Source organism: Nesoenas mayeri, assembly GCF_963082525.1.
Source record: "Nesoenas mayeri genome assembly, chromosome: 2".
In the NCBI taxonomy this organism is placed as follows: domain Eukaryota; kingdom Metazoa; phylum Chordata; class Aves; order Columbiformes; family Columbidae; genus Nesoenas; species Nesoenas mayeri.
Window position 1 is genome coordinate 99,470,245 of NC_137543.1, and position 24,440 is coordinate 99,494,684.

A 24,440-nucleotide genomic window follows, 5' to 3' on the forward strand; every position below is an offset into this window, starting at 1 on the left:
CTCCATCAATTTATAAATCAAGAGGATACTATGAAAGACAGAGGTGGTTTCGAAAAAAATGAATCAAGAAAAGTTAGTTTTCATAGCTGTCAAAGTTCTGCCAGAAGAAACCTGTGACAAAACGCAATTTACCTGCACTGAGTACATCAGTTCCTGAAACAGTGGTTTCACTCTGTAAGAGTCTGCCTGCTACTAAAGTGACAAATGTTCACTAAAAGGATCAATTATCTTCTATTTCTCCTTAAGATGCAGTTCTAATGTGGTATCTGTAGGACTTTAACATAGGTAATTAGGTAAGTCATCTCTGTTGGGTAAACATGCCCCTTTTTAGAAAATGACTGTCTACTTTATCATCATAACCCGAAGCATAGCTTTTGGATGTCTTCTGTCATGATTCTGAACTAATCCAAACCTACTTATCTTATACGAAGTAGTCTGTTGTCTTCAAACATCTGTTTGGTGCCATTTGTGTAGCCCATGGCTTAATGATGAGATATTTTTGTCTCCTTTTTTTAAGTTAACTTCAGGCTTGTTGGTAAATAATTTACATTTCCCCTTTTAAGACCACCACCATCTGTGACTGCATTAGCTTTAAAGGCTTCAAAGATATGAATCTGCATCTCTGTTGCCTAAATTGGGGGGGTGATTAATCTATATTGATTGGACTTTCCTTTTGTACACTATACATGAATTGTAGTATTTCCCAAGTATTTTCCTATTCCAGATTCTATTATTTTATAATATTTGTATTACACTTCCTAGTTTCATTACCATTTCTACATTACTATGCTTTACACCTGCCCAAGATTAACAGTTCACGCCAGTGTGACATTTCTCTCATCTCCTCTCTCTTCTTACCCTTTTACCTGGTCCCTCCCAAAGTAAGATCTGCTTACGTACAGCTACTCACACCAGCCAAAAAGCTAGTCAGTACAATGTGGCTTTGAGCCGGTCACTGGCTAGTTCGCGCTACTTTCTTCCCCAACATATTTTCTGAGCGCTCCTGACTCCTGCTGAATGCACGTTCATGTCCAGCCAGGCCTCCTCTTTGGTTTGCGGATTACGTCTTAAATTCTGTCAGGCAACAATCTGGGCAGGGGAACTGGGTTCGTGTTCTTTCGGGGGCCGCCTGTGACACCGACATTTTACAGAGCTGAGGAGACCTCTACTCTTCAGCCTCGACTCCCACTCCAACCGCCGTTTTCTTCCGTTGGCAGCACCGCGCCCGCCGCCCTACGCTTCTCCGGCACCCGCAGCCGCAGGGAGACGCGGCTTTTACAGTAAATAAGAGCCTCCAAGCCCCTTCCATCCGGCACGGGAACCAAGAGGCACGACTGCAACAGCGCACGGGAGGGAAAGGGCGCTTTGAACCAGTATCCGCGGCGGCGGTAACGGCAGCGGAGCGGTCGCTCACGCACCCCCACTCTCCTCTCCAACAGACATAACGGCCCCCACCGGAGGAACGCGCTGCCTCCCCGAGCCGCGAGCTGTCTGACGTCACCGCAGAGCGGGCGCACGTTCCCCACACCCGTCACAACAAGCCCTCCCTTAGCGCGCGCGCACCCTCCCCTCCCCTGCCGCCGCCTCACCGCGCCAGCTGTGCTGCGGGACGCTGATTGGACGCCGACTTCCCGCTTCCTTCTCCCCGTCCGAGAACCCGCCATTTTGAAAACCTTGTTGATTCCGGGAGACAAGAGCGAGTGTGACCGGCCGCGGAGCCCGCGCCTCGGGGGGGGTGTGTGTGTCGCTGTGCGCCGGGGCGCCCGGCCCCGCCCCGCCCCCTCCCCACACCCTCTCCCTCCTCCGGTAACTGTCGTCTCCCGCTGTCGCTGCTGCCGCAGGCGTATCCGAGGAAGGAGCCAGAAGCCGGGGCTCAAGCTGAGGTGGGTCTTGCCGCCATGGCCGTAACGGCGCCGGAGAGGGCGCTCCCGCCTTCCCCCGTCCCTCCTCGCCGTGGCCGGGCCGGCCCAGTGAGGCGCGGGGCGAGGGGAGAATGAAACGGGGCCGCTGCACCGCCGTGCTCCTCTCCCGCTGGGGAGGTCGCCGTGTGCCCGAGCCACTTGTCAGCGGCCCATGGGGGCCGCCTCCCTGCCAGGCCTCGGCGGGGCGGCGGGCTGTGTTTGCCGCCTGAGGTCGGTGTTCCCTGGGCGCGCTGTCCTGCCCTGCGGCGGGAGCGGTGCGGAACGGTCCCGCTGCCCGCCGGTTCGGGGAGGAGGTTGGCGCTCGCCACTGCCCCTGCTGCCCTGCTCCTTGGCGCTGCCCGTCAGCATCGCTCTCCCCGGCCGCCCGCTCGCAAGTCGAGAAGGGGACAGGTGGTGAGTCCGTGTCTGAGGACTGCTGGACGAGGGTGGGAGGGGCTGTTGCGCACAAGGATCCCTGCGACTTGCGAGATACCCTCTACCCTCCCAAAATAATCTCGACTTAAGTCTTCTGGAAGGTAGTTTCCGGTACCTTATGCCTTAAGCAAGTCGTCCTTACCGGCTTGTTTGCTAAAATGCAAAAAAATATTTTACTTTCCTATTTCCCTCCTGCTCTTATTGGAAGGTGAGGGAAAAACAACATATATTAACTTTATTGTTTTTACACTTGTGCAGACAAGTGAAATTCAGAGAGTAATGTTGTGAAAATGTCGGATTACTTTTTTGTGTCATATGTCATGTAATACCCTGACAGAGATGTTTTTTTTTTTTCCCAGTGACTTAGCAAAGAGTAGTAAAATTTATTTTTCCTCTGACTAAACTCATGTTTTCTGTCACTTTGAGTGCTTCTCTTCTCTGGCACCTGCTAATGTTGCATATAAGCAGTTGATTTCATTGTTGTTTATTGAATCTGACCTCTGGCAGATAATATTTGCTTTAATATCAATATCATGTGGTATTTTTTTCCATAAGGGCTTATACAACTGGTGCTGTATTTTGTTCCAGATCTGTAAAGAGTGAAAGATTTTGATAACCAGAATTTTTATAACTGAACAGGTATGGTTATCATCCTTTATTAGATAGACATTCTCTGTCAGCAGGGAAATGATACTCACTGAAGCAGTGTATTTTAATTTTAATGTTTAAGCCACTTCAAATGCTAAGAAAAGACTCCTCTTAGATACGCTAAGTATGAAGTGTTTATTCTTTTTGTAGTAGATCTACAGTTTAAAAACAAAAAGCATTCCCAAGCTCTAAGATGTCACAGCTATTGAATTCTGAAAGCAGTGCTAATTTTTCCCAAATTACTCATAACTTCTGTTTTTCCATTCCTATTTTCCACCTAAATATGTAGCTTGTCTAAGTTATTAGCAAACTTGTATGCATGATTACCTGTGATCAGAAATAACTATTTGGTTTATATTTAGTGCACTAAAATTGTCATATCTTAAAACGTCACAGTTTTTAATAGATAACAGCATCAGCTTTAAGTGGCTGTTTCTGAATGCTTCACAAAGTAAGCTTGAAGATTTGTATGTGGAAAGCATTGACAACCTTTTAAGCTGTTTTTTAAACAGGCTAGTTTTTAAACAGGCTAGGGATGGCAACTCCTCCTGAAAAAATGTATGTATTGTGTGTATGCAGAATACTTTAGTGTCTTAAAGAATATGAACAATTGCAATATGAGCACTATGACATTACTTTTTCCATACAAGATGATTTTTTTTTTTTTTTAAGATTCCTCTATTTTTCACATATAATGCTGTATTGATTATGGCTTCTCTGACTGCTTTTTACAGAACCATACACCATGTCTTCTGTTGTTTCATCAAAAGAAGATACAATGTCATCTGAAAAAGCAGATGAGAAACAACCTGAAACAGAAAACAAAGCTGGGGAAAGTGATGAGGATGAAGAAGAAGAGGAAGAGGAGGAGGAAGAAAAGGGTACATGTTTTTCCACCACATAAGTTGTCCTTTAAAACAAAAAAACAAACCAAAAAAAGACACAAAAAACCAACAAATTTACTGAATGCAGTCACCTGTTGTCTTGGCTAATTGTATAATTACTGTTTAGGAGATTCCATGGTACATCTATTTCAAGGGTCATAAATCAATTTCCAGTAGACTATAACAGGCAACACTGGAAACAGCAATACTGGTGTTCTTTAAAAAAGATTGAAGAAATTTCCAGCATCCTGGATTCCTACCCTAGGGTTTGTTTTTGTTGTATAAACTACTAGATGATTATAAGAGGGAGCATCCTTTATCAAATTATTTGTACAAAAATGCATATCAAAAGAAAAAAACCAAACCTTTTTGCCAATAACATTTTGAAGTGATCCATGTTTTCAAAAAAAGAGAAACCCAAAGTCTGTGCAGTAGCTTTGGAAACAATACAGATATCTTTGCTTAACTACTGTGAATTAATTTAGTGGGTACCAAAATTCAATTATATGAGGGTGGGGTATTTTGTTTGACTAATTTTTTCAATAAAAATCATGGTGATATAGGATGAGCAAGTAAGGTAGGTTTTTGTGTTGTGGCATGTGATTGAAGAGGGTAGTCAGGGAATTAAATATGTGATGAAGGAACTTCTATGCAAAAATGTTAATTTCCATTGTGAAATCCCTAGGCACTTGTTTTGCAATTGAAAGCATCCAGGGAAACAGAGCTGCAGTATGGCACAGTGAAAACTAAGTCACAGGTTGTCTTGGATCCTTAAGAGTTTGAAGTTTGTCTTTAGGAAAGGTAGAAAGAAAAGAGGTTATGCTCTTTGGGAAACTAGAATAATTAGGATTATATTTTTAGAAACAACTGTTTCCTGTGTACACACAAGTATGTTCTACTCTGTTTTCATCAGATACATGTCCAGTTTTGATTATGTTCATACAGATTTTGAAGCTGCTTTCAGATTTTAAAGCCAGTTTAGTGCTAAGAATAGTTTGATTTGAAGTCAAGTATTTTAGAATGAAATGTTTAGGTGAAGCTTTGAGTTTTTCTCCTGACATGGCATCATTAAATTAGTGATGTGCAATGTATACATAAACCAATCTAAATGTATTCATTACTAAGTAGTGCCAGAATTACTGGGAGTAGAATTTTTGTATTATTTGTGATACTTGTATTGTTCCCTGCAGCATGCTGAACTAAGTAGCCCTGTGAGATGTTGTACAGTCCCACTGTGCTTTTGCTTCTGCCTCTCCTGCTGATACATGTGTGTTCTCCATTGCAGCAGTGGGAAGTGTCTACAGCCATGCTGGACTCTCCTTTTACATATCTGGTAGAAGTATTAATATTCTTCCTGAGAGAGTTGAAGTAGAGCTGTGTGTATAGAGGCTGGAGCATCCCAGAAGGACGCTATGCAAACAGTGTCAGTTCTGTACCTCAGAAAGGCAGTGAGGAGAGAGAAGGGATGTGATTCTAAAAAGACATAGTGCTGCAATCTCCATCTTGGGGTCAAGTTCCCTTTATGAAATACCAAGTCTTGTCTTAAAGCTTGAGTTGGATGTTCCATAGAATCCCATTGAATAAAGGTTCGAATGTTTTGTAGTATGTAGTTATATCACTATCCATTCTTGGTTTGCCGTTTCAAAGATACGGTGGTGTATTGCCTGTCATTACAGTTGAATCTGCTCATGTAGTGGAATCTGTCTTTTGCAGAAAAGAGTCTCATTGTTGAAGGAAAAAGGGAGAAAAAGAAGGTAGACCGACTGACCATGCAAGTGTCCTCATTGCAAAAGGAACCTTTTACAATTACACCAGGTAAGCTTGTCCACATAAGAATTCTGTGTTGGGAATGATAATAAAATCTCTTAAAAGATCAGATTTGTTTGTTTTAGATGAGACCTAACTTAAGAGTCATGATCCATTTTAATATAGTAAAGCTATTATAATTATGTGAAAACCCTCTTTTTATTCTGTAACATCAGTTTAAAACAGAAAAGCTATATAATTTTAAGGATCTTCAGTACCTAACTGCCACGAACCAAGGCAGGTGCAGCTAGAAAAAAATAAATGCCAGGTCCTTGTATCCTGATCTATGTAGTATAAAGCAAGGAAGATAAAGAGACTGTCAGGATGCCTAATTGATAGGAAAAGGCCTGCTTAATGTTTGACCTGTTATAATGTCTGATGCTATTCTGAAATAACTTCTTTGCCTTCTTAAAAACCAGTAGATATTTGAAGTTATAAACACATAGGTAAACATGAATGTGGTGAATTGCATAATTGATTTTAACTGTTTCAGGAAAAGGACAAAAACTATGTGAAATTGAAAGGATACAGTTCTTTCTGAGTAAAAAGAAGACCGATGAACTTAGGAATCTGCATAAACTCCTCTACAACAGGCCAGGCACTGTAAGAACTTAAAATCAATCTTGTATATCTATTGGTTCTCATCCATAGTGAAAATGTTTGTAGTATAGGTTTTTACATTTGCACATATGGGTATACTTAAGTGTCATTTATTACAAACTAATTGGAAAACAAATATTGCAGGACCAGTTGAGCAAGCTTTTAGTTTTTCTAACTCCTGTAAACTACTCTTCTTATAAATAGCCTATGGAAATGTGTACTGAATTGTAAGTCTACTTGAACATAGATTTTTTTTTTTTTTTTCCCCCCCAAATTGATTTTTTTTTTTTTTTTTTTTTTTTTTTTTTAGTGCGTGGAGGGCTGGTTTACCTTATGAGAATGAGTTGGAAATAATCTATGGTTCACATGCCAAAAGCTGCTGACATGCAGATTACAGTCAAAATACTCCATGTAATTATTCAGCATAGCTTTTTCTTGGTACTTTCTTTCATGTTTGAAACCTGTTAGTGGGTTTTAACACATTGCTACTTATCTAGTCATTTTCTCGTATAGTTTGCACAAAGCAGTAGAAAGTAAAACTACATTATATATAAAATATTGATAGTGTATTTTGTCACATTTACCTAGGACAATTAAAATATTAGCTAAAACCTGTCATGTTTGCTTTTGTATTTAGCGATGAAACTTGGAGAAAACAAAATAGCAAATCTTTCTTGGAGCCTTTTACGTATCAGTGATCACCCTTTAAATTTCAGAGTAAATATGACCCATTTTCCTTGCTAAGAGAAATAAAATGGGTGTAGAGAAATTAAGGCAGATTAATTTTTACTATTTCAGTACGCTTACAATATTTATAGGAATTTGGCTTTGGTCTCTTTGTATTTTGGAAACTTGAACAGCAAGCGCAGAAACCAGGAACTGAATAGTACTGGTACAGATGCATGCTAGCTGTAATATCTCACACCACTGCTGCAAATGCAGTGCTTGTTTAAATGGCAGAGGAAGATCTGTTACCTCAAGTATTCAGAAGAAGAACAGTATATATTTGTTAAAACCCACTTCTGTAAATAATGCTATTTATTCAGTGTAGCAATAAACCAGACTAGATAATTTCTGACTTGGTGCAAACAGTTTTGCAAACTTTTGGATTATTCTGCAGTATAATGTAATTGTTTGATAGGGAAAATACCATGACAGAAATGTGTAGTTTTCTGATTTAACTAGCTTTACTGTGGAAGTCATCAAACTGCGTCGATTTATGCTTCATGAAACCAGTAACACTTTTCTACCATCTTTAGATGGAGGTACTGAGATACCATTATTTCAGACTCCATTTTTCCCATTTTAGATTGCAGATCTGAAACATAAATGATTTAAGAGACTGTATTGTGTATTGATTGTGTGACACACTACTAAGACACTTAACAACTGAATGATACTGATATTATTTAATATAAAGATAATTAATAAATAATCTAATCAACAAATAAACACATTGCTATTTGCAGTTGCATAATTAAGTACAAATGATACAACTGTAAGTTGATATTTAACACTCCTAAGTCATACTAATTAGACACAACTGTTATTGAAACACAGCTCTCACCCTTCCCTCCCACACTGCTTATTTGGTTGCAGTTCCACCCCACATTTACTCTGCTCTCCAATATTTAGCCTTTTGGACATAGACCTGTTGGAGAATCCAGCTAGGTTGCTGCAGCATTGCAGTGGTTTGAGTCCAAAGATAAGATATTTATTTGCTTCAAAATACATTCAGTTTAGAAATTTATCAGTATGGTTTCATCCAAAACTATATTGAATCAGAATTATTGAGAGCTCAGAATGGTGTTAAATACAGTCAAGATCAGATGTTGTCTTGTATGCACATTGTGTGTGTGCTTTGGATCTTAGTTAACATTTTTAATAAAACATACCAATACCATCTGCCAATTTTCTTTAGGTGCTGGACAAAGATAATTACCTTTGGAAAAGGAGCTTAGCTTTGGTAAAATTATAAACTGGTGGAGAAACACCAGGAACAAAATTTGTAGAACTATTGAAAGTTAGTTCAAATTATTCTTGATAGTATTAGAAAGATCTCAGAAGAATAAAAGATTTGGGGATATTTTTTAACCGTTGTTGTTGTTGTTGTTGTAAAAGGAGATGCAGTGAAAACAAACACTTTAATGTATTTGGGATCTTGATGGGATAATTTTCCCATTACAAGGGCTGTTGCAATGAAAGTTCAGCCTTTTCAGACTGCAGGTGTAACAGTAGGATTTGCAAATTGGATGGTATATAAATGCAAAAATTGGTCACACTAAAGAAAAAGTTGAGAAGTACAGTCATGGTCCTATGTAGAAAAGCAAACAAAGTAAGTCTGCTAAAGCAGATTATAGTAAAAATAAAATGTACCGTTCTATAACAAATTATATCATACAAAACATGCAACAAGCCTCATATGATCATAGTAGTGCAAAGCTGTAAATAACCATGCAGTATGTTCTAAGCAAGCTTGAAATGGCAGGTGATTTTACTTGGTAAGTTATTAAAAGTAGCAAGATCACAAGAACTTAATTGTTGTAGTTTGGCTGTCATGAGATAGACAAGGCATAATCCAGGCTGTAACTTAAAGGGTACATAACTTACTGTCAACAGAAAGCTAAGTGCTAGACTAGATTTTTCTTATATGAAAAGTTAACAAAGGTAATTGGATGAAATCTTTTAAACTACTTGCAGTGGAAAGTAATCTGTGCGTTCTGTCCTAGGTTGCTTCCCTAAAGAAGAATGTGGGTCAGTTCAGCGGATTCCCATTTGAAAAAGGAAGTGACCAATACAAAAAGAAGGAAGAAATGTTAAAAAAGTAATGATCTCTGTTGCTACTTAGCACAGATTGACTCATACTATACATTCCTTTTTATTTTCAAAATTTTACTTCAGATTAAATTTAAGCTTTTAAGATGAGTGACTGTTGCCTAGAGCTCTGTGGTCTGTTTCTGAGCTCATTTTGATCAAACATACTGATGTCCTTAAGACAACTTGAAATGTATTAAAAATAGTTAAATTGTGACTATTTTATTCACAATTCCTGCATTCCTGTCTTGAACTATTGCATGCTAACTAGCAGATTCTTCTGCTAAATGAAAGGAAAATGTTATTTCCCTGGGGCAAGCATAGTGTTGTGAATACATTGTGCTCTATTCATGGTGCAAACTTGCATCATTCTATGCCTCAAAACATTCCTTTTTCAGAATCAAAGCCATTTCTGCTTATTGTATATTAAACATACAGTCTTATTCCTACAATTGCTGGAGCAATTAGTCTAACAAATATTTTTTTTTCCTTTCTGTCTTTTTTTATTCCTTTTTTTACTGTCTCCCTACATAAGCAGCTTCTCTATTAACGGGAGAAGCTGCTGCAACTTGGTTTTGACTGAAAGGGTTTAAAGATACCCTTGCATATTTGTGCAGATAGTTGCAACAAATAAAAGAACTAATAACTTCCACACAAGTGATTATAAATACATTTTTTAGTATCAGTTTGTTGATAGTGGGAAGGCTTCCAGAATTTGGAATTTGCAAGTCTTCCTTCCTCAAATACGCAGTTTTCTAGGAATAGAGTTTGTCAAGTACATGTGACTGTACAAGACAAACTGTGTCAAGATGGGGATTTTGACTGTTTCCCACAGGTTTAATTGTATAATGTTTCTCCTTATCTGCAAAAGGTCACAAAATAAAGTATTTTTGCACTTTTTTTTTTTTCTTTCATGTTTACCATATGAAAGAACTGCTAGGTTAAGTTTTGTTACCCTTCAGTCTTCAGCAAATATTCTGAAAAGTGGTTGCAATGTTACTCTTGTATCAAGGAGCTGAGCCCTGTGTGTTTGTGTTACTGTGGTAAGTTCAGGTATTGTGGACAGCTATGGATGAAACACTGCTGATCTCTAATTTATTCTGACTACATGGTTGATTTCTGCCCACACTGTGCCCTTGCATGTCGTCATGTTTTAATAGCATTGAACAACATGAGCAAAGGACAAAATTTATTTTGCAGAATCATACTGTTCAGACTGTAAACTAAAAAGAAAGGGTTGAGGTTGCTGTGTGGATTAGATTCTTGGATTTTGCAAGTCAAAACTACTTGCTATCGAAGTTACCAACTCAAAACTTGTGTGCACTTGTTTATTCCACACTTGAATGGCAATTTAGTACTTAGTACATTATATTTGCTGTTACTTGCAGATATATCTCCAAAGCATTAAAAATACGAAAGGATTTGGGAGTTGATGTTTATTCTTTGTATGTATTAGTTCTAACTTAAGTTAAAATACAAGGACAAATGCCACGCGTAACACAAGTCATAGAGAATTTTAGTTAAAGCCGCAATAGAACCATAAAATTCTAAATTCAGTATACCAGCTCTTGAAGGTCTGAAACAGAAACTTGGAGGTTATGCAGTTTTAAAATCTGTTAACAAGTTAAGTGGTTTTAACTCTATAAAGTATTGTCTTTTCAAATGTGCCTTTTTTTTTTAACTGACTTTTGATTCTGCTAGAATACACTGAATACTTGTATCTCCAAAAGCTAAACAGGAAGGCTTTCTTCATGTTAAGATTGCACAAATTTTTTTTGTAACCTTGTTTAGAAAAGTAATTGAAAGATTTGACTTAATTGTTGCAAGAATGATGGATTAATTATGCTTTGAGGCAGAGAGGTGCACCAAACCAGTTAAGATTTCCTGTTCCCATGCCTTAAAACATGAGAGAACAAAGTTGTTCTGCCCACTTAAAAGTCTGAGAGTATAAAGGGACAGTCTGAAATTAAATGCTACTTTAGAGAAGTTGTAGGCTACCATGAAACAGTTGCACTGACTTTTTAAATAAACAATGAAAAGCAAGTTTCTTTTGATTACCAGAAGTAGCTATGATACTTGTGAAATGTGGCCAGACAATGAAATCCACTTTTCAGGCAGCATTGTACAAAATGAGTGAAGAAAGCATAAGCATTTGAAGGAAGGTGACACATTCTTGACACACTTTCCACTTTTTTTCAATACTGGTAGTATAAATGATAAAGAGGGACAATTGGTTCAAGATTCTTTTGCAGTAAAGGGGATGGATGTCAGAATTTCTCTTAATCTTCTGCCTTCATAAGAAGTGCTTCCATAAAAGGGTAAGGAAACAGAGAAAATAAAGGGAGAACCCCTGAGAGTTCGAGTCTTGTACCCGTTGGATTTGTTTTCCAAAACTGATTCTTTCTAGTGTGGTAGGAGAGATTCCAGGGAAGATTTTTTTCCCTAAGTCTCTGTAACTTTTAAAAATATATCTTACTTTACACACATGTGGATTTGGGAATTTTTTAAAAAATTTGCTTTATGTAATACGATGGTGGTTCTTAACTATAGTGAAGACTGGAAGCAAGCTAGTATATTCATGTCTATTGTCAGGTTGCAAACACAAACCAGTTAGCAGTTTCTAGCAGTCAAGTGTTGAACAACTGTTTAGGATATGATGCTGAATCTTTTTTTTTCTTTTTTTCTTTCTAGATTTAGAAATGCAATGTTGAAAAGTATCTGTGAAGTTCTCGACTTGGAAAGATCGGGAGTTAATAGTGAGCTGGTAACCAGGATCTTAAACTTCTTAATGCACCCAAAATCTTCAGGCAAGGTGAGAGGCAGGTTTTTATGCTTACTTTTATAGCTCTGTTCGATGAAAAATGCAGTTGTCTCTATTCTTTATTATTTGCTTGTTACCAGTGGTGATAAAATTACTGTTCTAACTTACTGAAGTAGCAATGGCTTCTTGAGAGTAGCTCTACTGCAGGCATCCATAATGAGGTAAGGATTTAGAAACTGTGTGCTTACATGTAAGTGCGCACGTTATACACTGTTAATGCACAAAAATGTGGTCAACACCTAAAACTAATTAGGGATAATCCATACCCAAATAATGTAAGTAGTTTCTATTTTGTGCATGAATGGAGGGGAATATGCATAATAAACAGGCAAGAAAAATAAAGTGTCAAAGCCAGGAAATAAAACATGAAAGTGTAGGAAAACAAGCTGTCACATGTTACCTGCATGTGCTACAAGTTGACAAGTGTATGTCATCCCATTTGGTCATCACAAAATTGAATTTGTTTCAAGGCTAGGAGAACTTGCTTCAACTGTATATGCTAGTGCACTAGATTCAGCTGCCAAGACTATGAAATTCTATTATTAATCTCCTTGCACCTTTAGTTTTTAATCTAAAAGCAGTACTTAAATAGTTAGACTGTTGCACAAGAAATTAAATATATTTCTAGCAAACATTGGTAAGTGATGTGAACAAGGAGTCTACATTCTGCCTTAGCGACATTGATACTGAGTGACAACAAAATGCAGTTTTGCATAAGACATGATGGAATTACTGCCTTTAGGCCTTCGGAAGAATAGTCAGCTAATTTCTTTCCAGAATAAAACTTGCTTTTATGTGTTGGGTGGGCACAGGTAGGTAAAATGTTCCTTCTAGATTGTCCTTTCTTGCTTCCCTTCCCTAATCTCCCACCTTTGAAGATTCGTTAGGTTAGGAAAGTGGAAGGGATGTTTAGCTTAGAACTGAACTTTCATTTTACTCAGTTCCATCTCTCTAATGAATTTCTGCTTACTGCCAAACGTTATGGCTTAAGTGTAGTACATAAAATAGTCCTGGGTTTTGTTATCAAGGCTTAGAGGCCTCTATATTTGTTTGTTGTTCTTTTATGTGATTTCAAGGAATTTATATTTTTTAAAATTCATTTTTGTATTCCTGCTTGGATGACACATACCCCTGTCTTTCAGCCATTGCCAAAGTCCAAAAAAACACCAAGCAAAGGTGGCAAAAAAGAACGCAGTAGCACTGGAACAACAAGAAAAGCAAAACGCACCAAGTGCCCAGAGATCTTGTCAGATGAATCCAGTAGTGAAGAAGATGAAAAGAAGGAAAAGGATGACTCTTCAGAAGAAAAAGAAAGTGAAGATGAGGTAATGAGATTTGTTTGTTTTCCAGCACAGGGCTAAAAACATTTGTCTACAATTTGTCCTTGTGTGGTTGTTATCAATTGGTAATTCTTGGAACATGCAGAGTTGGGGATAATACATGTTTAACTGAATGAATGGTTTCAAAGAAAAGGGTATGCATCTGCAATTTATACAAGATTTTCATAATTTCCTACTGTATTAGAGAATCAATAAGATAAAAGGCAAAGGTTCTGGTTTTTTTGTGTATGTGCACCTTAGAAAACCATTTGCTGTGTGTCATTTTGGGGCAGCCAGGATTTCAAACAGAATTGTTTGCATTTCTTGTATCAACTTGTGATTATTGTAATTTCATAAAAATTCCCAATATCTGTCTGTCATTTTTTTCTGTGTAGGGTTTGATTGGATGCCTAGGCTTTAACTTTGAATTTGGTAGAGATCCATCGCCTACCTGGTTGCATTGGTCTTGGATTTTGGTTCACTATTTCTCATGGGGTTTATGTCCTAATCTCTTTTTTAGGGTTCTGTGTCCTGAAATGCAAAGATAAAGTCAGCAAAATAGTAAGCAGCCTTACAAAGAAGCCTGCAATCTCCAAATTGTTCTCATCTCACTGTATTTTCTGCTCTTCTCTGTTTTCTTTGAAACTTCTTTTAGCCTTGCATAGTAGGAGAGAAATGAGGTGAACTTTGTATTTAAATGCAAAATACCTTTCTATGTGCATTCCCTTTCAGCCCTGTATTTATTCACAGAATAGACACAAAACATGGAGAGCCAGTGTGAGTGTACAACTTATTTGTGTACAAAGTGTACACTGATTTGTCCATATGCCTGAAGCCTGGGTGGGGGGGGGAATAAATAAATAAAAGGACCTACAGTCTGCATCCTGTCCTGTATTTTGATGAGACTGCCCTTTTAGCCTTCATCAGAGCTCTGCAACAAACAGCAATTAGTTGCTGTCCAGGGAAGTCCTTTATGTAAGCTATGGGACCTTTGGCTGTGATGTTAGACCATTATTTACTTGGGTTACAGTCTGTCTGCAGTGGAAGTGTGACAGGCTGTTAAGTAAATACTCTGAGCTGTAGAAAATAGTAACAAAAATCTTTTGTTGAAAGGCCAATTTATTTAACTTTAGAAGTTTATTTTGTCACTGTTATTTTAGATGTGTTAATTTTAATTTTAAAAGGTGGTTTAAGGAAATTCCCCATGCCTCCATGAAATAAACTTAATTCTTAGTTTGCCCTTTTATTTCCACACAAATGACAAATTGAAAGAGGGCTGAAATACTGAAAGTTAATTTTATATTTGTTCATCTTTTCAGCAAGACAGTCTTCCTACTGTGAGGAGAGGAATATCACTTTCAGAGGCAGGAGTTGTCTTTTAGAAAATTTTTCAAGAACTCAGTTATTAAAAAGCAAACAAACAAAACCCCCACAAACAAAGAAACAGCAACAAAAAAAGTAAACCCCATTGATTTATCCGGGTCTTCTTTGCCTTCTTTCAGAAGGTAGGAGTTGAGTATGACTGCCAGGCAATAGTGGAGTAGGCTGAAGTCTTTGGAAACTGAAATTGACTTGCATGGAGTAAAACCTTAATTATTACAAAAACATGAGGATGCCAAATTAGTTTGAATATAGGAAATAGTGAAATGGAAAATATCTGCATTTGTACAGCTTTAAGACTGCAGCATTAAAAAAGAAAAAGTTATGTTTATGACCCTTTAAGATATTGCAGGTGGAAGGATATAGACAGCATATCTGCTTTGCTGCCTCAGCTCCATTGGAATCTTGGACACAGAGTGGCTGGAATAGATTGTCCTCAGAGTTGCATGTCTCTTGGTTGCAACTTTTTCCTTAAACAGCACAGACAAACAAAAAAATCGTTATCTGGAAGCAAAAGATATCTGAAATATTTTTGTTTGCTGAGGGGGCATAATTTTATAAAGAAGCTGAAATGTGAGTGCTGGGTTTAACTTCTGACTTTTTAGCTGGTGGTTGAGCTTTAGCAGAAACTCAAAAGCTAAGAAGTTAGAAACTACAAACATGTAAATAGAAATTAGATGATCCCTGAGTGCATTTTCTGAATTTCAACAGTGAAAGTCTTTATCCTTCCTTTAACACTGCAGAGTGAGTGCAACTATAACAGAGCAATAAATAAACATAATCTGGTTTATTAAATCCTAGTTTCATGAGTTGCACCAGGTACTAATGGGAGAAGCAGTTAAGTTGTATGAACTAATTTTAATTGTTTACATGTGAGAGTTTGCTCAGTTGACTCCACTGCCATGTTAAAATATAAATTAGAATTATGAACTTAGTAACTGCTGTTAGTTACTCTGTTTTGTGATGTTCTTTCTCTGAAGTATGGTTTATTCCTGGTCAATGTTCCGTGTTTATTTCTGTGAGGAAAGCTTTCAGCCTTGTTGGAAGCACTATCTAAAGATTTTGTGTGTTAAGCAAGCATTTGATTTGTGCCAAAAATGCAGTGCACTGATATGTGTATACTGTATGTATTTGTTCCCAATTTCTTCTGTTGATGTTAATAATGCAATAATTTGGGGGGGTTAATAATGCAATAATTGCTGGGGTTTACTAGCCATGATCACTGGCCAAATAATGGATTAGCTAATGTAGTTCTCAGCTACTGCAAAAATAATTAGCTACTTGTAGTCTTAGAGAGCTATAGGATCTAGAAGTACCTGAATGCAACATACTATGTCCCTTTTTAAAGGAACATCTTTGACATGGTTTTATAAGCTACCTGTAAGTAGTTATGAATGGAAAGTTGTAGCACAACCAAACTACTAGTTCATCAGAAGGTTCTAGCTGTTTGAGCATAAGAGTCCATGTAGAAAGACAACGTGAAATTTAAAAGAATGTAGGAGTACTTGTTGTGGATGTAATACCCCTATGGTATAGGGGTAGAAATTGCTAGTAAAATATAGTAATTAGATTTGCAGATTTAGTTAGTATTGAAAGAAATTACAATTTCCATTGCAGAAAAGGGATATGGATTGTTTGAATTGAAACCATCATTTTAATCTGCTGTTTTTCTTCTTTATAGCCCCCTAGAAAAGCATCTAAAAGAGAAAAATCTAAAAAAACTACTTCCAAAACTAAGAAGGCTGTGAAGGGTGCAAATGTCAAGAAGGCAGACAGCAGCACTACTAAAAAAAATCAGAACAGTTCTAGAAAAGGTAAATGCTTTAAATGTTTCATCATAGATTGTATTCTAGCTTAGCTGGGATGTTTATTACAAAGCAAGTTTTGCACCTAATTGTGAAAGAAAATAGAATTTGGTGAACTGTTGGCTTGCTACTTGATGTTTCTTTCCTTGCAACAGAAATTTTTAAAAGTTATGGGTTTAGGTGTACTTTATGTAATTTCTGTTTTGTGTGTGTACACACAATATATACCTATGTATATTGTGTGTATATATATACTATTCATTTGCACATAAACTGAAAATATTAGCCTAGTTCTGCCTTCTGCTGGAACAATGTTAGTGAAGTTCTCTTGGTGCCTCTATAGTTACTTCACGTGAATCTTATAATTCATCCAGTTGTATATAGCCCACTGTATATGTCTTTTGTTCAGCAGCCTGACCTGATGTGGTTTTTTAATTAACATAGATACAGGTTTTACGTGTGTTCTCTTGCTATTGGTTTTCTCATATCTGACAATATGCATAAAAGGTATGCATACATTGAGTTACTTAGTAGCTGTGAAAAGATTGCAGCAGTGCAGCTGGGGACAGTAGATTCTTTTTTAACAGCTTTGCAGAAAAGCACCTGGGGGTAGAGGCAGATGGTTCTTGCAGACAGCAAGTGGAACCCAGTTCAGTAGTGTGCCCTTGTGATAAGGAGCACAGACAGCACACAGGGCTGTTGCAGAAAGCATGTAGCCAGCAGGTTGAGGGAAGGGATGATTATACCCCAGTCAGCACCTGTGAGCCCGCCTCAGGAGGACTGTGTCCAGCTTTGGGCTCCCTGGTGCCAAACAGGTGTGGACATAGCAGACTGAGTCCAGGGCAGGGCCACCAGGATGGCCAGGGGGCTGGAGCACAGGGTGTAGGAGAGGAGACAGAGGGAGCCGGGCTTATTCAGCTTCAATGGATAAAGGGGATGGTACTGCAGTCTGCAACTACCACATGGGAGAGCACAGGGAAGGCAGGGCCAGGCTCTACTTGGAGGGTGCACAGTGAGAGGGTGGAAGGCAACAGGCACAAGGTGCCACTAGGGAAATTGCAATTACACATTAGGGGAAGAAAAGCTTAGCTGTGACAGCAGTCTCAGAAATGGGACCTGGAACAGCTGTGGCATCCGTGTTGTTGGAGGTGTTCAGAACTCAGCTGGCAGGACCCCAAGCAACCTGCTCCATGTTGGCCCTGTTCCAACGGGCAGCTTAAACCAGATGATCTCCAGGTGTCCTTTCCCACCTTAAATTGTCTGGCACTCTATGAGAAAACAGCCATGTCTCTATCACAGTTCTAGTACGAGTTAGTAATGCCATGTATATCCATACTGCAAACATACTTCATTTAATGCCCGCGTGGGCATATGCGTGCTATAGCACAGATGTCAGTTCAGATCAGTTACCCTGCTTGTCAGTGTACTAAGAAAAGGAATGGTTAAATTCTTGGACATAGAATTATGCTCAACTTCTTTCATAGCCTTATTTCTCGGCAGAGTAAATGGCCTGTGCTGAACTCAGTGTATTTTCAGATTGGCTGCTGGCTTTCTAATGTAGCCGTGTGTGTGTACGGTTTGTTTTGTCATTTTAGATGTGTTTTGCATATATGTTATGTAATATATTCATAAGTTCTTTTTTACTCCTCTTGCATTTCTGTTTTGAGTGTATGTTCAAAGTACAAAAATAAAAATGTTAAATAGGTCTTTCTATAAGCTCATTGTCTAGGCTGTTTGGCATCTGCTCTCAGTTTTGTTCTGTTGGCATTAGAGGAACTCAGTGGATGTTGGAGTCATTCAGTCTAATTTTTTTGCTGTGGAAAACATCATTAAGTATCCTGTGCCTCTTCATTTCCTTTATGATTCTCTTCATTTGTTGCCATGGTGTTTCTGATAGCATGTTCAGTAATACAGCATTGTAAAATTACAAGATCCTACTGCCCAGTGCTGCTGGAGGAAAAAAAATCCAAACTCCTTTTTAAAGTAAATAAGTACTTTTTTTAGGGCCATACTACCTCAATTTAGAATTGTTGTAATAAACCTTGTTTTAGTCTGATAGATTAGTTTAATCTGTCCCATACTTTCTAGAGTACATGTTGATTTGTATGGTGATAGTTCATCAACAATGATGTGGATTAATAAATAAATGTAGTACCGATAACATTAGCTTTGTTTTTATATGGATGGTCTGCAAGATGTCTGTTTTAAGGGAGAACATCTATATCAGGTGTTTGGGGAAAGTTTTAATGGCTTCTATTTTGAGAGAAGAAATCAGAGAAATTGAAAATCTTTTATTACAATTCAAATTATTATTCATATTTAGAAAGTGAGTCTGAGGATAGTTCAGATGATGAACCTTTAATTAAAAAGCTGAAGAAACCACCCACAGATGAAGACCTTAAGGAAACTATCAAGAAATTGTTGGCCAATGCAAACTTGGAGGAGGTCACAATGAAACAAATTTGCAAGGAGGTAAGCAAATATGATGTTGCAATCTCTTTTTAGGCAATGGGTTGTCTGTGAACTGACTTATCATTGTTTGGGAATGAAGGCTTGTGCTCTGCACAGTTGTTCAGAAACAAAATAGTTTTGTATAGATTTATTTACTTGCTAGCAGCTATAACAGGGAGAGCTTTAATCTAAACTTATGCAACACTGATACCAAACATTAGAAGGGAAATCTCCAAAGAAAAATTAGTTATGTGTAGCCATGTATTAAAGTGAAAAAATTGAGATGTTGAGATGGTGCAGGAGCTTCTGTCCTTCTCTCTGTACATTTATCCTGCTCATCTTGCTCTCATTCTTCATATGTTCTCTTTATGAGTCTATTCAACTCTCATCTATCAGCAAAAAATAAACAGTTCTCAGCTGAGTTTGTGAGTTGAATCAGTTTAGCAAGGAATCCATTAATCATCAGGACAGGTGCCAGGAAGGGACCATGTGGCCAGAAAAGGGAAAGGTGGGGAAAAGTGACCAAAACACAGACGGTGTTGTTACCTTGACATTTTCTACAGTCAGATAACTGACATGCTTATTTTCCTGGTACTTCCAAGAAGTTGTCTGAGAAAATTAAACCAGAAGTTATTCTTATGAGAAAACTTTGATTATATTCTGTACAAATGTTATGTCATATTTATTGTAATTCTAGAAGTCTGAAATTTGATATACTGAAACAAAAAGTTCTGTATTGGTTGTCAGTGTTGGCATCTATTTTTTATTTGTTGGGTCTTCTCCCACTCAGTTAACCAAAGCATAGTTGTAGAATAGCACTCAAATATGTTGATTTTTATTAGTCATTTGAAAGAATTACAATTTTACTTGTTACCAAAAACTAGACAAGTGTTGGGATTTGTTATTTGTTTAATTTTCTGCACTAGTTCAGCGGTGTCTGACTACTTAGAGAGCATGTAAGACGAATTCTCCAGAATTTTTATTTGCCTGATGTAGCAAGTTAGGCTTTCCAGTTTGTTGATGTGAAAAAAATATAGTACCAGTTTAGTCAGTGACCAAACATAAAAAAAATACATGTATTTGTGTATCTATGGGGTAAAAGTAAGGATAGGAAAATAAATTTATCACTTTCCCTAATTAACAGGGGGCATTTTGGCAGTTGTAATACTAGAAGTACCACACCAATTTTTACCCTAATTTCATTTAAGCTACTTCTGTTCACACAATACATTCAATGAAAGTAATCTGAGGTTTATTTTGGTTTCTTTTTTTTTTTTTAGGTGTATGAAAAGTATCCTAGTTATGATTTATCTGACAGGAAAGACTTCATTAAAGGAACAGTCAAAGAGGTAAAGACTTTCATGTAGAAACCATTCTGGGTTCTTTTGTGTTTTGTTTCGCGGGGTTTTTTTGTGCGTGAGTGGGTTTTTTGGTTGTGATGTTTTGGTTCTTTGTTTCTTTTTTTTTCAACCTATTACAAAAAGTGGCATGGCATCCTGTTACACTAGTTTTAATAACCTCCTGTACAGTATTAGAAGTTTAGTGCTCTGATAAACCTGAGCTCTGACTCTTTTTTTCTTTCTTTGTATCCCTCTTTCAAAAATAACCACTTCAGACTATTTTCTTAGCATGCCACTGCTACTCTTAAGAATTTCTTTGGTAAGCAGAACTAAAATTAAAGCTATAATCATTTTTTATGACTTCTACTCTCTGAAAGCTATGCATTTGCTTTAAATTACAGCCTTGGCTGCAAAGTGCACAATAGTTCATGCACTGGCCGCATACATTTGTTGGTAACAATGTGTGCAGTTGCGTGCAGCTCTCCAGACCTGCAAGCTCTGGCAATGAGAAAAGGCAAAAGAGGATAAAGATATCCAGCTTTCCTCTGTATACGTCCTGGTAGCACAGTTATAATATTGCCTCTGAGTTTCCTGCACTGAAGATTAGGCCTGATCTAATGTACTCATGACGAAGGGTTTATTGTTCAGTCTGTGGTTGGTAATTTGTAAAAAAATTTTCAAGTTCATTGCTCTTGCTTGCCCCAAAACTTAAAATGGAACCAGAGAAGTAAGCTTCACTTAGTGGAGTTAATAAAGAAACTTTTCTTTCTCTTGTGGCTTCATTTGCAGATGTTGATATATAGTTATCTGGAAATAGTTATGTCTGTGTGCTCTGCAGACATGTCACTATCAGCAAAGGCATAAGAGCAATTTGTCTGCTGTGGGGATGTTCTTGGGTTTTTTCTGATAGCAAAAGTAGAATGTATTTTTCTGATAGTCTGATGCAAAAGGAGAGGTTGTAGGTACTTGGATTGAGAGAAAGGAGAATACTAATACAGGTCTCTTTTCAGTTGATTTCATGATCTGATTTGACTGTGGGAAATGAAGATTCCTGGTTTTATGTTCCCGTGGATTTGAAGATCTGATAGGCACCAGCAAAAGGAATGTGTCTTACCCGTGTGGTATTTAGTCAGAGCTGATTCTGCTGATTGAGAGTGTTGATGTAAATTGCTTTGTGTTTGTTTTTTTTTTTTAAAAAAAAAAACAAACAACAACAAACCCTGCATTTGATGCAGTTTTTAGTTGAACATACTTACGTTTCATGCATGGCAATAAATATTCCTTTTTATAGTTTTTGTACATTTTGAATTGCTTTGTATAACTAGATTCATTAGAACCATCATAGTTTTTTTTGTGTGTGTGGATTGCTAGCTTGCAGGATATTTTAAAATCAAGTAAGATGAAATCTGCTTATCTGCACACATACATGCAGAGACTGGAATATTGCAGTATTGGTTATAACTATATTTTTAATACATATCCATTCTTAAAATAACAAAAGTTACATCACATGTTAATGTCTTTTATATTCTGATACATTCTACAGATGCAGAATTATTCTAAATCTAGATTACTGTCTTGCATGTGTAGGCACTGAGAGAACTGTCAAAGCATGGTAACTAATTGGCATATAGATGTTATTTTTGTACTTTTAAAAGGCTTCCTGTTGTGTATATAAAGTTATTTCAAATTTCTTTTGTGCAAATCATTTTTAAAATCTTGTTATCTTAGAATTTATGACGTGAAATGTCAGTGTTCAGCAGTGAGGCTGTGAGGAAAAGTGGTATGCAGATTTTTCACGCAACTACAATGAGTTGAGCTTTTACCATTTTTGTCCCATCTTACCTTGTACAGAAACTAAACTGTAGTTTTATACTTAAGCTTTTCAGCGTTTAACTTTATACAAAAGTCTACAGATACGTTTGTTTCAATGGTTTGACATAGTAAATGAAATCACTCCAAAGACTACAGGGAAATTTCTAAAGTTCACTTTGCAAAAAATCTTTTACTTCAGCGTCTTAACTTGATGGCTTAGTATCTCAGAAGTAAGTGTCCAAGATGTGTAGCTGGGAGGCTCAATAGCTGTGAAAGTCCACAGCGGGGCTTCCAAATCGGGCAACGCTGCCGTGTGTGGTTAACCTCTCTTCTGTATGGAAAAGCTCTTCTGAACCTGACTCTTGGTGCCTCAACATGGACAATGGTACTTATAAGCCTGCAGTCTTGAACTTTGGCCCACAGCTTTTCAGATCAAAGTGAACTCTCTGCATAATTTCTTGTTTAGGGTTCTGTTCTCTATACGCCTTGTTGCTAGTATGAGAAGTCCTGCACTTAAAATCATCAAAGTAATAGTTGAAGTGTGGGCTACCATTAATGCCATGAGCACGGAATCCCTCTGACTAGTATTGCTGGAAAGACAAAACGTATTTTTTTGAAATTTATTATTGTACAGTGAGAAATAAAGGTTCATAAATGATCTGAATTCTGTAAATGTTCAGCCAGTTAGACTATTAATCTTCACAAACTTTTCAAATTTCTTTGTGTGTAATCATTTATAATAAGGCTGAATGTAATGGGGGTTTTTTGTATTCAATAAATGTCTTTCACAAAAATGTAAATCAATTTTGATCTAACATTTGCTTAAATGTATAGTAAAAAAAAAATTCTATACAGAAACAAGGTTGTTGTCTTTATCTCATATGGTAGAAACTATTCAATCCTGATTCAGCAGGCTACTTAGAAGAAACTATTGCTGAAATGTATATACTTGCACCAGGATATGATTTTCTGTCTTCTGTGGGGCTGTTTTGGGGTTTTGTGTTTGTTTGTTGGTTTGTGTTTGGTGTTTTGTGGGGTTTTTTTGCTTGGTTTTTTTTGGGGGGATGGGGGAGGTAGAGGGAGTTGGTTGGTTGTTTTTCTGGATTATTTTAGCATAAAGTACACTTTTTAATTTGCAATTAAAAACATAAAAAGCTTTCCAAGTCCTGCTTAAAAGTGGTAAATTACTTATGTTTTGTTGAGTTTTCAGATGGATTTTCTACAAATACTTGAACTGCCTTGTGAATGTTATGTAAACATACCAGTCAGTTTTAATTTTGTGGGTCAGGAAGTGTTTTTGAGATGAGTGACTCCCAAGTATAAACATTTCTTATACTGTAAATTCTAACAAAAACTTAAAGGACAGTGTATTTCTGTTTATTGTATGTATACTTTATTTGCCACTTTGGAATTGTGCAGATGGAATAGAAATTAACTTAGAATCTTTCAAACACCATGTTTAAATCTTGTGACTAGAACCCAACGTAGTCCTCAACAGAGAAGAAATGTCTGAGCTTTTCCCTGCTAATCCATCCCAGTCTGGGTGCAACTGATAGAAGATTCCAGCTCTTCCTACAACTGGGGGAAAGGCTTCAAGACAATACTAAAAGGTAAATAACATGTCCTGCTGATTCTGGTGCCACTAGGTTAAAAACATAGCTGATCAGGTCTCTAAAGTTGTTCATAAAAAAATAGAAACTGTCAAGCTGAATAAAAGGTAACAGAATGAAGTGTTCAGGCCTTATACCTTTCAGATGTTTAAGATTATGTCCTGACCGTTGTGTTCTAAAAAAATAGTCCTAACGATTTGATTGCTTACAGCAAAATTATTACAGTCCAATGTACAGGTTCCTCTGTTTTGTTTCCCTTTTAAAGCTTGTTATTCTTAGAATGAAGTTGATGTTTTTCAAGACTGGTGTGACATGTATTTCGGTTGGTGACCTGCAAGCCCACACAAATTAACCTGAATGACTTGCACATTTAAACCATTGTTCTTATGAGTGAGCTTGGCACTTGGGGTGACTGTATGGGCCCAGTAGGAGAAGGAAGATGGAGAGGGCTGAGTGGGCAAAGGGACAAGTAGACGTTTTAAGTGAAGAAAGGTTATGTGTTGCTAGGAAAAGAACTGATCTGAGTTGTGTGATAACCCACGGTACCATACTGGTCAGGTATGTCTAACCAAGACAAAATGAGGGAGAGGCAGCTTTAAGTGGCATCCCACATTTTCCAGAAGCTCTCAACTAATAGCTTTCTTGGACCCAAGAAGGCTGCTTACAGCATCTGTGTTCTTTCCACATTATGCTGTTACAAGGCACATGACAAAGCAAGAATCTATGAATGTCTGCGTTTAGATTAGCCACTGCTAGTCCAGTTTGGACTTAAAAATAACCCTTTTGGAGTGCAGCGCTTAATCTGGTCAAA

The 24,440-nt window shown here is 37.5% G+C and overlaps 1 protein-coding gene across 3 annotated transcripts; it reads left to right on the top strand.

Annotated features, from left to right (window-relative positions):
- Positions 1-1,588: 1,588 nt before the first annotated feature.
- DEK (DEK proto-oncogene) lies at positions 1,589-22,819 on the top strand. Of its 3 annotated transcripts, XM_080339933.1 has the most exons (12): positions 1,589-1,883; positions 2,925-2,975; positions 3,719-3,865; positions 5,582-5,683; positions 6,168-6,277; positions 9,004-9,098; positions 11,780-11,900; positions 13,052-13,234; positions 16,290-16,422; positions 18,737-18,885; positions 20,145-20,213; positions 21,215-22,819. In XM_080339933.1, the coding sequence occupies exons 3-12, from the start codon at positions 3,730-3,732 to the stop codon at positions 21,224-21,226; spliced, it is 1,110 nt and encodes a 369-aa protein (XP_080196059.1). In that variant the 5' UTR covers positions 1,589-1,883; positions 2,925-2,975; positions 3,719-3,729; the 3' UTR covers positions 21,227-22,819. The 3 variants fall into 3 exon arrangements, with proteins under 3 accessions (XP_080196059.1, XP_080196058.1, XP_080196060.1); XM_080339932.1 differs by lacking the exon at positions 2,925-2,975 and having other exon boundaries at positions 1,590-1,883; XM_080339934.1 differs by lacking the exons at positions 1,589-1,883; positions 2,925-2,975 and adding an exon at positions 2,226-2,315.
- Positions 22,820-24,440: the final 1,621 nt, after the last annotated feature.